Source organism: Silurus aristotelis (assembly GCF_946808225.1).
Source record: "Silurus aristotelis genome assembly, chromosome: 23".
Taxonomy (NCBI): Eukaryota; Metazoa; Chordata; class Actinopteri; order Siluriformes; family Siluridae; genus Silurus; species Silurus aristotelis.
This window is the reverse complement of record NC_139596.1, coordinates 19,287,836-19,305,808: the sequence shown is the minus strand read 5'-3', so window position 1 is coordinate 19,305,808 and position 17,973 is coordinate 19,287,836. Positions and strand designations below refer to the sequence as shown.

The 17,973-nt window shown below is 42.7% G+C and overlaps 2 protein-coding genes across 10 annotated transcripts in view; both read right to left on the bottom strand.

Annotated features, from left to right (window-relative positions):
* The window catches only part of gas2l1 (growth arrest-specific 2 like 1), a 40,339-nt gene extending 36,296 nt beyond the window's left edge, over nucleotides 1-4,043 (bottom strand). For 5 of the 8 annotated variants that reach the window (XR_014531171.1, XR_014531172.1, XR_014531173.1 and 2 more), the window contains exons 1-2: nucleotides 3,642-4,043; nucleotides 253-1,188 (exon numbers count right to left, since the gene is read on the bottom strand). Coding sequence is in view for 4 of the 8 variants with exons in the window: in XM_083527322.1 (XP_083383448.1) it covers nucleotides 253-921 (669 nt within the window). In the remaining 4 variants the exon portion in view is untranslated. Of the gene's footprint in view, nucleotides 1-252; nucleotides 1,189-3,385 lie in introns of all 8 variants that reach the window. The other 3 variants (XM_083527323.1, XM_083527324.1, XM_083527325.1) reach the window with 3 other exon arrangements.
* A 2,562-nt stretch (nucleotides 4,044-6,605) lies between these two features.
* ewsr1b (EWS RNA-binding protein 1b) lies at nucleotides 6,606-17,909 on the bottom strand. 2 transcript variants are annotated; one of them, XM_083527396.1, is made up of 16 exons: nucleotides 17,757-17,909; nucleotides 16,605-16,641; nucleotides 16,429-16,480; nucleotides 16,209-16,344; nucleotides 15,523-15,727; nucleotides 15,215-15,429; nucleotides 14,979-15,135; nucleotides 10,428-10,465; nucleotides 10,079-10,102; nucleotides 9,826-9,941; nucleotides 9,514-9,643; nucleotides 9,303-9,419; nucleotides 8,211-8,343; nucleotides 8,033-8,118; nucleotides 7,463-7,679; nucleotides 6,606-6,945 (listed from the first exon to the last, which is right to left on the bottom strand). In XM_083527396.1, the coding sequence occupies exons 1-16, from the start codon at nucleotides 17,770-17,772 to the stop codon at nucleotides 6,909-6,911; spliced, it is 1,716 nt and encodes a 571-aa protein (XP_083383522.1). In that variant the 5' UTR covers nucleotides 17,773-17,909; the 3' UTR covers nucleotides 6,606-6,908. The 2 variants fall into 2 exon arrangements, with proteins under 2 accessions (XP_083383522.1, XP_083383521.1); XM_083527395.1 differs by having other exon boundaries at nucleotides 16,209-16,347; nucleotides 17,757-17,894.
* Between the last annotated feature and the right edge of the window lie 64 nt (nucleotides 17,910-17,973).

The window sequence follows — 17,973 nt, the reverse complement described above, 5'->3', positions numbered from 1 at the left end:
GCATTAACAACAGATAGAAGAGCAAAACGTTGTAAGATGGTAAAAGCCTCTCCAGCTGCTCCTCTGACATACACGTTACATAAAGTAAACACGTCACCTTGGTTCCTCTAAAGGTTTCCTGCTCATACCATTATCTCTGTAAAGCTGATGATATCATGATTCTGATCTGCAGATCTTCATATAAGACAAGCTCAGAGAAAAATCCAGATCTCTCACACACACACACACACACACACACACACACACACTCACCAGCTCGTCCAGGTTGCGCATGTCACACAGGACTCTTTTCTGCTGTTTCCAGTTGTAAATGAGCTCCGCCTCCAAGTCGCTGTTGCTCTTTTCCTGGTGAAACGTCCTGCTGCTCGTCTTGTCTGCATTCTCCTGCAGGTTCTCCTGGTCTCGGATCTCCTCCTCGATCTCCTCCTCCAGCTGCACCAGCATTGGAGCCGGCATGCCGAACTTGGCCCCTCGCCGCGCCACCTCCAGCAGACAGAGAACAAAGTTCTTCTCGTTGCAGCGCTCCACCAGGTCGTTGGTCTCGAACATCAGCACGTCCTTGATGCGCAGCTCGTGCCTGCACCAGGCGATGAAGTTCGACACGTTGTCGCGAGCGACGAACGACCCGGGGACCACGTTACGCGCCTGGAACGCCACGTCACGCCTGGGAACCGGGAGCGGCGAGTCCGGGTGCTGTGACAGGAAGTCGAGTGCGGCGCGGTTCACGTTGTTGCCGTGGCGACAGAGGGTGCAGCCTGTCTCCAGACTCTCCATGAAGGTGTCGACGATGATGTCCAGGTCGTACAGGCCCTTCAGCCATTCAGCCAGATCCTCCTTCATAGCGTATAGATACTCCTCGCTGGATTTAAATGGACGGATGCTTTTAGAAGCAGCGCACTGGATGTTGCTCTGGTCGGCCATCTTGTTTATGATTAACAAGAGAGTTAACGAAGTGACGTCTGATTGGCTGGAGGGAGAAGTTTACTGAAAGCAGGACGTAGATGCCAACAAGACTGACTCACGGTGTCCATCTAACTAATGTAATTTGTGTGTGTGTGTGTGTGTGTGTGTGTGTGTGTGTGTGTGTGTGTGTGTAAAATCAAAACACTATAAAAGCAGCTGTAAGCAATCCAGATGTGGACGAGATCCGTGTTTCCTTCAAACACCACATTGTGCTGGATCAGGTTCCTGCAGGACGAACAACAGAAACACAAACAATTACAAACTGTTAATTATTATTTTTTTTTTCACAACACAAATCTGTACCACATAACTACCATGTAACACAACACTGTAAAACATAACATCACATAACCCAACACCTTTCCACACAACACAGTACCACATAACTACCACATAACACAACACTGTACCACATATCTACCACATAACACAACACTTAACCACATAACTACCACAAAACATAACACTGTACAACATAACTACCACATAACACAACACTGTACCATATATCTACCACAAAACACAACACTGTACAACATAACTACCACAAAACATAACACTGTACAACATAACTACCACATAACACAACACTGTACCACATATCTACCACATAACACAACACTTAACCACATAACTACCACAAAACACAACACTGTACAACATAACTACCACATAACAACACTGTACCACATATCTACCACAAAACACAACACTGAACCACATATCTACCACATAACACAACACTGTACCACATAACTACCACAAAACTGTACCACATAAATTCCACACAACACAACATTGTACCACGTAACCAATACATAACACAACACTGTACAACGTAACATAACACAACATTGTACCACATAACCACCACATAACACAACACTGCACCACATAACCACCACATAACAGAACACTGCACCACATAACAACACTGTACCATTCATTCATTCATTCATTTTCTCCCGCTTATCCGTAATTCGGGTCGCGGGAGCAGCAGTCTAAGCAGAACCCCGCCTTCGACTGCTGCCCAATCCTCACAGCACCGTCCCTTACGGTCCCTCCTGCAGGTGGTGAGCCCACGGGAAGAACACTGTACCACATTACTCAAAATTGTACAACATAACTACCACATACCATTGTACCACATAACACAACACTACACCCCATAACTACCACATAACACAACACTGTACCACATACCTACCACATAACGCAACACTGTACAACATAACTACCACATAACACAACACTGTACTACATAACTACCACATAACACAACACTGTACAACATAACTACCACATAGCAACACTGTACCGCAAAAGTACCACATAATAACACTGTACAGTACAACTACCACATAACATCACTGTACCACCTAATTACCACATAAATACCACACAACTACCACATAACCACACTGTACCACATAACACAAACTGTACCACATAACTATCACATAACACAACATTGTACCACACAACTACCACATAACACAACACTGTACCACAGAACTACCACATAACACAACACTGTACCACATAACTACCACATAACACAACACTGTACTATATAACTACCACATAGCAACACTGTACCGCAAAAGTACCACATAATAACACTGTACAATACAACTACCACATAACATCACTGTACCACCTAATTACCACATAAATTCCACACAACTACCACATAACATCACTGTACCACCTAATTACCACATATATTCCACACAACTACCACATAACAACACTGTACCACATAACACAACACTGTACCACACAACTACCACATAACAACACTGTACCACATAACACAACACTGTACCACATAACTATCACATAACACAACACTGTACCACATAACTATCACATAACACAACACTGTACCACACAACTACCACATAACACAACACTGTACCACATAACTACCACATAACACAACACCATACAACACAACTGCCACATTACAACACTGTACCACATAAATACCACATAACACAACACTGTACAAAACAACTACCACATTACAACACTGCACCACAAAACTACCACATAAATACCACACAACTACCACGTAACAACATTGAACAACATAATAACACTGTACCACATTACTCAAAATTGGACCACATAAAAACACTGTACCACATAAATACAACATAACTACCACATAACACTACACTTCCTCACACTCGGGTGTGTTTATTACTGTGTGTTTATTTAATACTGTAAATAGTGTGTGTGTGTGTGTGTGTGTGTCTGTTTGTGTTGAATAATATTTCTGGAGAATGTGTTTATGTAATACAGTAAATAAGGTGTGTGTGTGTGTGTGTGTGTGTGTGTGTGTGTGTGTGTGAGACTGAATGTTGAGTTTAACCCCGAGGTAATGACTGTATAAGATCTAATGAACCGCTCGAACCGGATCTTTATCTTCTCGATCTTCTCCTGATGGTTCCTCACTTCAGGAATCCTTCGGTTAAAATCTAAATGGAGACCGTTGGGGTTCATGCAAAAGAGTGAAGTACAGAAGACCACAGCAGAACCTAATCCGCGCGCGCGCGCGCGCGCGTGTGTGTGTGTGTGTGTGTGTGTGATGTAGCGTTATATGCGCCGTCGTTAAGAACATTAAAGGCGCGTGAGTGGAAAGAACCTGAAATATTTTCACGCCATTTTACCCTCATGGTGAAGATGATGAACACGATGAAGGGGTCAGCTGATGAAGATGATCACTGTAAAGGCCCCCATGGCGTCCTGAACTTCTCACCGTCCTGCGTCCCATCACACTGTCCTCAGTCCAGAGTCCTTCAGAGACGCGTCGAGATCTACAGAACGCGTGGAAGCGCTCTCTCTCTCTCTCTCTCTCTCCCTCTCTATATCTCTCTCTCTGTCTCTCTCTCTACCTCTCTCTGTCTCTCTCTCTCTACCTCTCTATATCTCTCTCTCTGTCTCTCTCTCTCTTTCTTTCTACCTTTTTTACTTTTACTTTCCTATTGCTATAAAATTCCGCTGGGATCCCCCGCGGTGTGTGTGTGTGTGTGTGTGTGTGATCAGCCCGTATGTCCTTTAAAAGCGATAGAAGAAGCGGTTGGGGGGGGGGGGGGGGGGAGGAGGAGGAGGAGGCACAATCCCAAATCTCCTCGCGCTCCCTCTCTAGTGCTCTGTGTGGAGGAGGAGAGAAGTGGACTGGGGTTATAGCGTATTATAACAGCCGAACCCGAACTGAAGCACAGGCGCGTGAACACACACACACACACACACACACACACACTGTATGTATGACTGTAGCAGGCTGTTACTGGTGATGAACAGAAGCGTTTATGAACCTTCTATAAACATCTACTGATACATCATCATACAGCCATCATCCCTCCTTCTCTATTCATCCACCTATTCTCTTTACTCTCTCCCTCCTTCTCTATTCATCCACCTATCCTCTTTTCTATTCATCCACCTATCCTCTTTTCTATTCATCCACCTATCCTCTTTTCTCTTCCCCTCCTTCTCCATTTATCCTCTTTACTCTCTCCATCCTTCTCTATTCATCCACCTATCCTCTTTACTCTCTCTCCTTCATCTCTCTTTCTCTCTGATTAATTATTTTTTAATTGAATGGTGTGTTTGGGATTAAACATTTCATCAGGACTTCCAGGTTCCATGTGCAGTTGATCAGAGGTCAGTGGTTGAACCTGTGGATCTCCAGAAGGTTGTGGAGGTGATTGTTCCTGCTCACAGCACACTGGGGTTTATTTCACCCAATAACATACAGAATCTACACAGTAACGCTTTTATTTTTTTACAAACACCAACACGGTTCAACACCGACTCCAGATGTGCTCTTTTTATCCGTTTGTGGTTACCGCCATAAAATGTCTGTTTCTTCACCTGTTGAGATCGTTAATAAAACCAACCAACCACCACTTAGTGATGATGAGAAACAGAGCATGGCTTTAAATCTGACACTGACGACTCCTTTCTTCCTTCCACACCGAGGATACTGGGGATTAGAGGAGCTCAGCAATTAAGATGTTGGACTTCTGATTAGAAGGTTAAAAGTTCAAATCCCCCACCACATAGCACTAAACTGCGGGGCCCCTGCGTGAGGCCCCTAATCTCACACACTCAGCACAATAGGTCATTCTGATCCAGACAGGAAGAGGATGAAATTAATTCACTTTGAAAAACAAAGCAGCGAGCGAAGGAACACAGACGGCTTTAGTCTGAGAATCTGCTTAATAAACCCCAGCATTGTTCTTCTCCACCATGATGATCTTCAGCCCCTCAGACCCACTTCCGGTTCAAAAAGGAGGCTGCTGTTATGATTTAAAAAAGAACCGAGTGTTACTTTAAGAGAGCGAGACGGAGGGGAGGAGAGGAGTGAGATCATTCTCCAAGGCCTGGATGAATCAGCTCTATTGCGCGCGACACACACACACACACACACACACACACACACACACACACACACACACACACACACACACACTCAGTTCCGTCCGTGAATGTTTCCTGCCAAAGAAGAAAAAACCCTCATCCTGTGCTTCCTTTCTTACCCACAATGCACCAGTGCAACACTGACCCTCTTTAACCTTCTCAGGTGTGAAGAACAACCCGAGAACCGACCAGATTTACTTCTCCAAACTCTGCTGCTCAGAACCTGCAGCCCAGATGTTCAGCCTCCACACGAATCCTAAAGCTTTTCCAGCTGTGGCTCGCGTCATGACTTCTTTCGCTTCATACTGAAGGAAAAAATCTTTTTTATAGAAAAGAAAAACAGCATTTCATCTGCGAGAGAGAGAGAGAGACAGAGACAGAGACAGAGACCGCGCGCGCGCTTCCACGCGTTCTGTAGATCTCGACGCGTCTCTGAAGGACTCTGGACTGAGGACAGTGTGATGGGACAGTGTGATCTGTTCACCTGCACAGGATCCCCTGAATGTGGGTGGAGGTAAAAGTACAGAGAAGAGAGGAAGAAAGGAGGAGAGCAAAGGGCAAAACAGAAAAGGAGGACAAAGGATAGATGGAATAAAACAGGATGACAGAACAGGAGAGAAATTGAAAGATGAGGGAAGAAGGGGAAAGAAAAAAAGAAAGACAGGATAGAGAAATACAAGGAGAGAGAAGGGGCAAAGAGGGGAAAATGAGAGGAAAGAAGGGCAAGTGGAAAGGAAAGAAGAGACCCAAAGGGGACATCGGAGGAGGACAAAGAACAAGAGAGAGAGAGAGAGACAGGCCCAGGCTGGAGAGAGAGGTTGGTTTATCGCCGCTGAACGAAACCTCTTGATATTGATAACCTTTAGAGTAGCTATAAATGGATAAAAATGAAGGATTATGTAGACGCGTTGTAAATACTGAACACTGACACCAGAGAACTGAACACTAAAATCACTGAGGGACTGTATGAAGCGGAGCTTTAGTGACATCTTGTGGAAGAGGTGTGAACTGCACATCAGCCCCAGTTCCTCATGGGGTGTGTGTGTACACGGCCACTCAGTGTCTACAAAACACAAACCGCACAAACCGACAGTAAAATGTCTTCAAAATGTTGTGGGCGGGGCAGCAGCCAGTGACATCGCCGATTAAAACAGTAAATTGTGGGTCTACATGGAGCAACCAGGTGGAAATACCAAACACACACAGGGTAAAAGTCAAATCCAATCTAAATTTATTGAAAAAAAGAAATGACATGTGGGTTGTACAGGAACTGCATGGAGGAGAAACTCAACGCAAAAACAAACTGAAGGAAGAAAAAAAAAAATTATGGCATTGAGGGCAACAATGAATCCACACAGGCAGACAGGTGTGTGTGTGTGTGTGTGTGTGTGTGTGTGTGTGTACACCCGTGTCAGTGATTGAATAATTTTAAATGATTAACGGGAAGGAATTAAAAAGACCATTAAAAAAAAAAGTTTTACATGAAAATCACTAGAGACGAGTGAAATCCTTTAGTATGGTCTGTCTCTGCGCTCCTGCCTCTGATCCCTGCAGAGAGAGAGAGAGAGAGAGAGAGAGAGAGAGAGAGAGAGAGAGAGAGAGAGAGAGAGAGAGAGAGACAGAGAGAGAGGCAGAGAGAGAGGCAGAGAGAGAGGCAGAGAGAGAGGCAGAGAGAGAGGCAGAGAGAGAGGCAGAGAGAGAGGCAGAGAGAGAGGCAGAGAGAGAGGCAGAGAGAGGCAGAGAGAGAGGCAGAGAGAGAGGCAGAGAGAGAGAGAGAGAGAGGCAGAGAGAGAGGCAGAGAGAGAGGCAGAGAGAGAGGCAGAGAGAGAGGCAGAGAGAGAGGCAGAGAGAGAGGCAGAAGGATAAATGAATGAACAAGCTTCTATAACAAGTGACTGAACTAATCAAACATGTTTCAGTAACTACTGTTCAAATGTAACTATAAATGGATAAAAAAAAATTAAAACACCTGGTGGACATGCTGTTTATAGGAACATAATTAAGGCGTGTGTGTGTGTTATTTATCTGTACACCTTATACATAAATAAATGAGGTGTGTGTGTACCTCATATCCATCTTCCCTGGTCCCATCCCTCTCCTCGCCCCACGGTCCATTGGCGGTCCTCCACGACTTCCTCCCCGGAATCCTCCTCGGTCCATTCCCCCTCGGCCCCCCCTGAAGCCCCCGGGTTCTCCTGCCCAACCTCCACGCATACCCCCAGGGCCACCCCGCTCGATCCCTCTGCCCCCGCGGAACATCCCGCCTCTGCCACGGTCTCCACCTGCACAGAACACAGAAGATCACGCATTCACAACAAAATAAAGCAACTATTTCGAGATCTCAATAATATTGGCACCCCTGTTAAATAAGATCAAAGGCAACTATAAAACATTTTTATTCCTGGACCTTTTGTTCAACACTTTGATATAAAATAAAAGCACAATTAGCACACGTTTATTTGAAACTGCTTCCCTTTGCCAGGACACCAGCTCCAAGTCTAATCCTATAAACCTGACGAGATTGGAGAAGATATGGTAGGAGTTCTGTTCCTCAAGACACACTCTAGGTCCTTCAGACTACGAGACCCAATTCACAATCGTGCGAGTAGTAGTGTGTATGGTGTGTGTGTGTTACCTGTAGGAGGTGCCATGCCCTCAGGTCTTGGAGCTTTGCACTGGTTACACTCGGTCCTCCAGGCAAAGTTCTGGTTTCCACATGTGCTGCACGATCACACACACACACACACGAGAGGTGGTGAATACATTATACACGCTACATAACCCAAAGTGAGCCATGTGTGTGAGATACTCACGGGTTAGGACACTCCCAGTCTCCAGCTCTCTTTGGGATGTTGTTAGCTCCTGGTGGTCCTCCCCAGGCCATGGCTCCTCGAGGACCTCCACGGGGAGAAAATCCACCTCTGTCTCCACCCCGACCCATCATACCTGCACAAACAGAGGAAGACGGAGTGTGTTTTATATCGATAAGTGGGTTGAATCGTACTCATGATAAGGCTGAGACGATTCCTCGAGTAACTCGAATATATATATATAAAAAAAAAAAACCCTCCGATCATTTCACTCCACACACAGAACAATGTTTCCACACAGACCATTGGGATCATTTAAATATTAAAATTTATATTTGCATTTTGATGTAATATGGCAATTAAATTGCACAATGTATTTTTTTTTTTACACAAATGTTCTCGTATGCAATTTGAGCAGTTTTTCTTTTAAGGCACCAGTCGATCTGATCTACTGTATAACACAAACTGGAAAAACATCCATATAGATTTTTACAGCTGCAGAAATCAGCAGGGAAAAACTGAAATCTGTTGATCTCTAATTCATATGCATGCATACATATCTACATAAAAATTAATTGTACACAAGGGCCTTCAAAAATTTAATTAACAAATGTAAACAGCATTTATAGATGCAGCATGCACTTACGTTTGAACATTATTAATATAAATTAAATATAAGCTGTAAAATTAAAACCTTTAATAAAACATTTATTCATAAAGTTCCTTTTTACTCATAAATAAAATTTTTAATCACTAAACATTTACTAAAGCACCAAGGTCTCATATCAAACATCAAAATCCGCCATGATGCTCACATCCGGCAATTAAACCCGTCCGTGTGGAAACATTCCAAAAGTTCTGTTTGGTGTCCTGACGTCATTTAAAACAATATTTTTTATAAATGTTTAAAAGTATTTAAGGATGTCATGCTCTATGTTGAGTTTGGTTTCACTAATAATATACATACATTTGCATAAAGCATCCATATTTGGCCATGCCCATGTTGATTAGCGCATGGGCATCGATTGACAGATCTATCTATCCATCTCCATCCATCCATACACACTATAGAAGCAGCAATGACAGGAACTGTACCTCCACGGTCCATCATGTTTGGTCCTCCTCTCATGGCCATCCCACCCCTCATGAGCCCTGGGACAGTTTTCCTTCGTGCCATTGACACGTTCAGTCTGCGCCCCTGGAACTCCTTACCTGAAGAAACGGGTATACACAGACACCTCGTTGAGAATCAAAACCTGATGGTGATCCACCTCAAAAATCATTACGCAAGTTAAAAACACTGCACCGTTAAAATACTCCACGGCGGCTCGGGCGCACGGAGGCTCGTCGTAGGACAGAGTGGCGTCTCCTTTGGGTTTCCCGGAGTCTTTATCGGTGTAGATGTTGATGGCTGGCTGATTCAGACGCCGGTTTATCTGCAACACAACCACCCACAAATAAGAACTAAAGCCAGAACGCCAGGAGTGTTAATGTATTAGAACCATTAGATAAATATTTATCAGATTACAGGTGAACATTTGTTAACTCCGCTATATGTAACACACACTGGTGATCTTTAGTGTGTGTGTGTGTGTGTGTGTGTGTTCAAAACCCTCACCCGGATGGTGCCACTATGTTTAAAGAAGTCGGCCATGTCGGTGAGTGTGACCTTCTCAGTCAACCCTGTGATGTAGATGGTGCTGTTCTCAGACTCATCCTGCTGTTCTGGATGTCCTGATACACACAAAAAGGTACATCAATAGGGCATTAATGAATCAATGCAAATACAGGAGTGTGTATACATCCATCTTTACATACCATTAATCTACTCTAACTCATATTTTAAATAAATAAAAGAGTGTCAGACTCACCTTCCATACCTTCCCTCATGGGTCCTGGCATTCAGGGAATAAAAAAAAAAAAAAAAAAAAAAAAAAAAAAGCGTTATGTACAACAGGAAGGTGAAAAACTGAACACTCTGGCTGCATTATTTGGTAAAAGTTACTTGGCCGTGAAAGCGAGGAGGTTTAGTTTTTTTTTTTTCTTCCTCAGAATACCACAATTATCAACTTAAACACATCCTGTTTCCAATAAACCATTTAAAACAAAAACAAAAGAAGCAACCCCGATCTAAAACATTTCCAACACCAAAAATTGGCACGGCAACGAAAAAGGTTAAAGTATAAAATCTAGCCAGTGTAATACTCTGTAAGAACTTACCACCAGGCTTACTGAAGCCACCTCTGTCTCCAGCCATGCTACGAATGAAGAGGGGTGAAATTCCGTTTAGTCTCGAACCAAGGGGACTTCAACAGCGCATGGACATTACTCTCGCTCATAAAACCATTCCATCTTTGTATTAAATCCCCCATTCATGTAATATTGGGTTCACTGATGCAAGAACAATTTATATAGATACAAAACCACACAATATAAACATCTAAACACAAGTAAATTTATGGAGGGAAAAAAATTCAATTCATAAATAATTAAATCTTTATAATTATTCATAAAGTCACTCTTCAAACTGACATGTTACCCTTCCAATAGTTACTTAAAAGAACAGTTTACAATGCAGATTCTTCCCCAAAAACAAAAACAAGTACATGTTCCCAAAAAAAAGAAAAAAAAAGACACTTTTTTAAATTCTTGATTTCAGCGAGTTCCCCTTCACCCCTGTCAGCTTGCTGGATTTGATACAGAAAGAAGGACCTAAAGTAATGAAGTTCTGTTACCTGTAGCAATCAAATATGACAAAAAAAAATAACGTTAAAATGAAACCTGGGGGGGAAAAAAACTTTTACAACCCGTGTGGGAAATACAGTGAAAAAGCCCAAAACACACACACAATAAGTAAAAAGACCAATTAAAGACTAATCAGGTAAATGACTGGTACAGGTGTGCGGTGTAGGCTTACCTTCTTCTACACACCTCATCACCACAACTGGATTCCTAATAAAGAGATTACTAACTTGGAGACGTCTGGGTCCTCTTCATGATGTTTGGAACTTGGAAAGAGAAATGTCTCGAGCTTGTACTTTATCGTTAATTATTTATATTTATTAAAAAAAAATGGCTTAAAAACCTAAACCCCGAAACATAACCCAAAACCCTCCAAAACAAAGAGTCTTGGGGAATACATAAAAAAAAAATTGAGTCCCTTTTTTTTAATAAAACAAAACATGAGAAATTAACATGTTCCTAGTATGTAGATTTTTTTAGCAGTGTCGATCACAATCACTATATAATCTTATTTATAGGGACAAATAAAAATAATCCTCTTTTTGGGTTAATGTAATTTCTTCTTTTGACTTCTCCCATTAGGGGGCGCCACATCAGATCATCCATACCTCCCGGTCCTCTACCCTGCCTCTTTAATGCCAACTACCTGCATGTCTTCCCTCACCACAGTCCTATAAACTTTCCCTTTCACTCTCACAGATCCTCTTCTATCACAAATCACCCCTGCTATCACTCTTCTCCACCCACTCCACCCTGCCTGCACTCTATTCTTCACATCTCAAACACTCTCCATTATTTTACACTGTTGACCCCAGGTACCTGAACGCCTCCACCTTCTCCACCTCTTCTCCCTGTAACCGCACCCCTCCACTGCCCCCCCCCCCCTCATTCACACACATGCACTCCGTCTTACTGACTTATTTATATATTAGAATTAAATAAATGTAAATTGTTTACAAGCTTCAGACTCTATGCTTTTTATGATCGACATACATAATATTTGTGAGGAAAAACCTGCTACCAAGAGAAATAAAATGTATTGAGCAAGTAAGGGGCACAAGCACAAGGGTGGTCAGGTCTTGTTTCATGTGGTCATCAAATAACTAATGAGGTCAGATTTCCTCAAAATGATAATGATATCAACATGATACACTGCTGACCTAAAAAAAACCCACCTAACCAGACGTCACCCCCGGGGGTGTGTATAGACCATAACCAGCATCATCTCCACCCCACACCATCATGTCCATCCAGCAACTTATTGGTCAATGAGGATTGTTACTGTTTATATCAGACCCTCTGGTGCATCAAACACTGGGTGTGTCACTGTTTACACAACTGTTCTGGATACTGTAAACTTCAGCACAGGAAAGATCACGGCCCAGATATAGTTTATATAATTCAGCAATAATCTGCTGTAATCCCATCAAAAATACACCATTTGAAATAATCCAGAAAAAAAAAAACCCTCATCTATCAGGTTCACAGAGACATGACATGATCAATTCACGTCTATACATGTACACTATCTGACCAAAACGTTTGAGGGACACCTGAGCATAAGATTAGCACAAGGGCGTTAGTAAAGTCAGGTACTGATGTAGGTGAGCAGGCCTGGTGTTTAGTAGGGTTGGAGCTCTACAGCAGCAGATGTTTATGGAGCTGTCTTTGTGCACACAGGGATCATCACGCTGAAACAGGTTTGGGTCTCCTAATTCACGTGAAGGAACAATTTAATGATCCTGCATCCAAAGACGTCCTTTATAATTTGTGTAGACTTTGGTGAAGAATCACATATTGACTCAAGCCAATCTTTTCCATGTAGTGAAGAACATCTACCTTTTTTTTTTTTTTTTTGCAAAACTTCCCAAACGCCTTGGAGATTGGATTGAGTGATTTAAAATAAATAAAAAAGCCACTTGAGGCCCAAACTAACGTTGACCAAACATTAAAGCTACACGGGTCTGTATTGATGATTTTTTGGTGTTGGTTTTGGTGAAGCTGATCAGGTATGATCTGCCCTAAATAAGTTAATTTGTTGTAACAGCCCAAAGGAATCCAGATATTACACACACCGGCTTAATTCAAGGCTCAAACTCTTAATTTGACCATGTTTATAATGCTCTTTTCCATCAGAACCTGTAAATGAGCAAGCCAGAAGAACCCACGACTCAGTCCATGTTGTTTAAGACGCACGCAAAACCATTTGTACCAGATCCTTTTCCACTTAATGCTGGTCAAAAAGTGTGAAAACAGACTTTGATATCAGACACCTTTGTGTCCTGTTCATTTCTATGCAACAAACCAGCGAATAACTCAAAGTTCTGTTGAGTCCAAATGTGAGAAGTGTGTCTCCAACAGAACTTGTGCAAGACGGAGAACAGGAGAGATCAGACTCCTTCACCCCCCACAGTCACACGTGGAGGTGCAAGTTTACCACGTTATCCTTTACCCCTGCATTTAGAACTCACTGCAGAAAAGGACCTTAAATGTTAACAGTTGATCTTGCTCAAGAATATACAAGATATAGATGAAGTGGATATACATTTCCCCACACAACATTTTATTATTTCATATATAAATACATGAAATCAGTCCTGGAGTAATCCAGAGAAGTACTGGTTTGAAAAAGATGCGTCTCATTCACAAATAAGATTCACCCACGTGGGGAATAAAAACCTCCCAGAACTCATTGTCTACATTTTCCATCAATCATGGTTCCATAATTCCACTGGATGGAAATAAAAGGATTGAAATGATGTGTGGTGCACAACAAACATTTTTTAGTTTGTGGTTTCATTTGTTTTGGAACACTATATTCTACCAGCCACCTTTTTTTTTTGTTGCTTTTTTACACGAGAGTTATTTAGAAACATACCCACAAACACCAGCTGAAGTGCTGTGATGTAAACAAAGGAATAAATTACACTTATTTGGTTGGAGTAAAAATGCTTTACGGCATGTTGTTCAGTGGAGCCTCATCTTTCCTAATAAACCGGGATTAGCAGCAGTGGATGTGTTTGCGACTCGTTATTACAATAATAATGTAAGTAGTGCTTTTTTTGTGCATGTTATTATTCAGCAAACACATTTGTTGTACGTTTTCCATTGAAAAACAGATCTTGAATCGCTGCTTGAGGCTGAGAGCTTTAGAATGATGTGTCATGGTTACTCTTCTCCCTTTTCATTTAATCTATTAAACATTAACCCATTGTTCTCAGGTGTTATAGACCACTACAGGCTAAGAGGTGTTAATGGTTTGGGGTTGTTTTGGAGCAAGTAAGGTTCCGGAAAGTAAAAGGAACCCTGAACCAAAATGGCTCCCATTCCATACTTCAACACCATGTGATTCCGTCTGGACTGCGGTTCATTGGAAGCGAATTCACCGTACAACAAGACGAAGAGAAGAATACGTCAGAGTTCTGTAAGTGTTACTGAGAGAGCAGACAGACGTCTGGAGTAATATCCATCATGACCCAACCTGCCCAGACACCACTCTGGATCAAAAGAAAGAATGAAATCTCCAAAAAAATCTGAGTTTCACAAGAGAAAATATTTCAGCTGGAAGTTTAGAGAGGAAACGGTCCTGATGCTGAGTGTGTGAAGCTGCTGTTCATGCTAAGGGACGATTTTACAATGAAAATAAAGTGGAACATCTGGACATTTACAGACTCCCACTTTAAACCTTTAAATGCAGGGTTTTCTGTATAAAACCAAAAGGAACCTACATGCGTCTCGAAAACCATAAAGAACTATACTTTATATTCTTTAGAAAATTTAAATAAAGTAACTAATGGGATTAAAAAAAAAAAAAAAAAAAAACACCTTTGGTCAAACAAAGGTAGTGAATGACTGCATGCAGTGTTTAAAAAAAAATAAAAATAATAAATTGTGAATTTAGTCTAAACAATAAGTGTTTTGCGTGTTGGTACACCACCATGCGAGCTGAAGCATCATGGACCGGCCCTGGCAACCCTTCAGGGAGAAACATGAAAAGACAGGAGTTACCCAAACTGTGTCTGAACTTACCCCATGCCACGACCCATGGGGCCGCGCCCCCGGGGTGCACCACGCATCCCCAGCCTATCGTAGCCGTCGCGACCAGGGCCGTCTCCCGGGTAACCTCCACGCTGCGACTGCTGAGAGCTCACGTAAGCCCCGCTCGCTCTGCCCTGACCGTAACCACCTGCACGAGGTAGAAGCAGATTATAATGGAGGCTTACAGAAATAAAAATTCTGGAGCTGATTGTAATTTACTGCTTTACCATAGGGTCCGGACTGTTCGTAGCCGCTCTGAGGGGCGCCCGGCTGGCTGTATGGGGACTGAGCATATGAGCCGTTGGACGGAGGAGGGTAGGCTGTTGATGGAGGTTGTTGGGGCGGGCCCTGAGTGTATGCGGACTGCTGCTGCCCCCCGTAGGTCTGTTGCTGGGCCTGGTAGGTGCCCTGGCTGTAGGCAGGCTGAGTGCTGGCACTGTAACTACAAGAACACACAAGATGGTTTACAGATATCGACTACAGATGCAGAACAGCGTCCGCGCAGCAACACAGAACCCCCACCACGCGACGGTACCTCTGGGAAGCCGAGGCGGACTGCTGGCCGTATCCAGAATAAGGAGATTGCGCAGTGTATCCCGACTGCGTGCCGTATGACGCCTGAGTCGCAGGGGGAGCAGCGGCTGCAGCGGTGGTGGTTGTGCTGGCATAGCTGCTGGTCCCGTAGGCCTGTGCGGGTTGAGTGTAGCCCTGCGCTCCAGCCTGGGCAGTGCCATAAGCAGCTGGAAGCAAACAGAGAAACAACCAGTCGTTTTATACATGACCTTTGTAGCATTTTTAATACTCTTGTAACCTTTTATCCAACCATAAGCAAACAAAATCTAACATTAAAAACCAGACAAAAGTCCCCGTTTGCTCTTCTAACAACCTCCCCTCTTCTGGGAAGACGCTCCGCTATATTTTGAGCAGGTTCATTCAGTCACAAGGGTATAAGTAATAAGTTTGGAGCTCTATTGCAGGAGATCTTCCACTTCAACCCCACCATGAAAAGCAGATTTTCATGGAGCTGGCTTTGCACAAAGGGGCACTGTCCCAATAATTTTGGCCATACAGAACACAAAACCAGTTCTATTCCAGCTGGAGGCCTGGATCAACCAGAGTTCACCACAGAGTTCACCACAGTGAAAATGTACACCAGTAATCTGATCTCGGTTATTTTTCTGCAAACGTGTACACACACAGGAAGCACTGTTGTGAACAAACCTGGTGTGGTGGATTGTGCGTACGATGCCGCATACTGCTGCTGCGTGTATCCGCCGGCGGAGGTAGCCGATTGGCCGTAAGTGGAGTCTGTGGCCGCAGGCTGAGCGTATGAACTGTAGTCCTGTTGAGTGTAGCCCTGCTGATGAACACACACAAACAAGATTTAGATCTTGCATTATAATTACCTTAAACTACTTATTAGTGGTGATTGTGAGCGTACCTGTGCCGTCTGTCCGTATCCCTGAGCGGGCTGGGCTGCGTACGACCCGTAACTGTGGAGGGGGGAGAAGAACAATGTCAGGTCTCCTTTTACACAGTCTGTAAACATAAAAACTCAGGAATTGTATGATTTGCTGCTGAACTGCAGATAAAGCGCGTGTGAATGTAAACACTTACGCTTGCTGGGCACCAGCCTGATTGTAGCCACTGTAATCTACAAAACAATCAGAAGCAAAGAAATCAATAGACTGTACACATAAAATGAGATGTAAAAAAAAAAAAGCACAAATCATTTGCTCAGGTGTCCATATAATGTGTCTGGAGGAATAATTAGATGTCTGTGACTCCATCGAATCCTATGTACAGATGTTGCTCCTTTAAGAGGAAGCAGGTTGTGTACAACAAAAGAATAAAACCAGATGGAAGAAAAAAAAACATGCAAGACAGACAGATGGCAAGAAAGAAGGCTGAGGCCAATGAGAGAGGAACAATGAGAAAGCACAAAAGAAATGAGAAAGTAAGAGACAAAAAGGGGAGCATGGGGAAAAGTTATGAAGATGAGCGAGAAGAAAAGAAATACAAAAACAGCAGGAAGAGGAGTCACTGCTGTTCATTTCTTTTCCTCCCATTACTATCATTTATTTTTTTTAATACCCGTTATTTTGGAATTACAGAATCGATCTGCATTTAGATTTGAATAAACCTGTAATTAATACAGTGGACACGCCGTTTAGCTAATAATGAAAAATCTCAGGTGGTTATGCTGCATGTGGCCGTGAGGGGGCGCACAAGCTTTGCACCCGGCCATATTGCCGGGTTTTATAAGAGCTTACGCGTTTAACTGCTAAACATCGACGACACCAAACAAAAAAACATCTGAAGTTAGAAAATAGATAAAAGTCGACATTAAAAAAAATTATATATTCTATGTATTTAATAAAAATATATATTATTGAATTCTTTGTTAGCAAAAAATACCGTTTATAGAAACTAGCCGACTATCTAACTATAGCTAATCTCCTGTTTTGTGTTTTTACCTATTAAATATTAAATATATACATTTGTAGGCATGTATAAGATCATTTTTGTTAGAAATATCTAATGAACAGAATATAAAATTGTTAGCCGGCCTGCTAACAAGCTAACTTCAGCAGCGTGTCGGACCGAACAAAACAATTCGCGCCTTTTTTGTTTTTTTTCAACCAACAAACACAAATTTGTTATTTATAAGCGTCTTAATTTCGCACTAAACATGAAAAACACAACTTTAAATTATTTCTGCGGCTAAAAATGTAATTATATTAACAAACAGTCAGAAACCGCACTTACTCGTAACCGACGCCATTTTCGCTGCTACCAGAGGAAACCCAGCTCCGCGCGTGCGCAGTTTAAATGAGTCCGCTCAAGGGGATGGTCGAAATGCGCATGCGCGGTTCAAATTTACCCTTTTGAGCAGGGAAATGGTCGAAAGGCGCATGCGCGGTTCAAATTTACCCTTTTGAGCAGGGAAATGGTCGAAAGGCGCATGCGCGGTTCAAATGCGTTC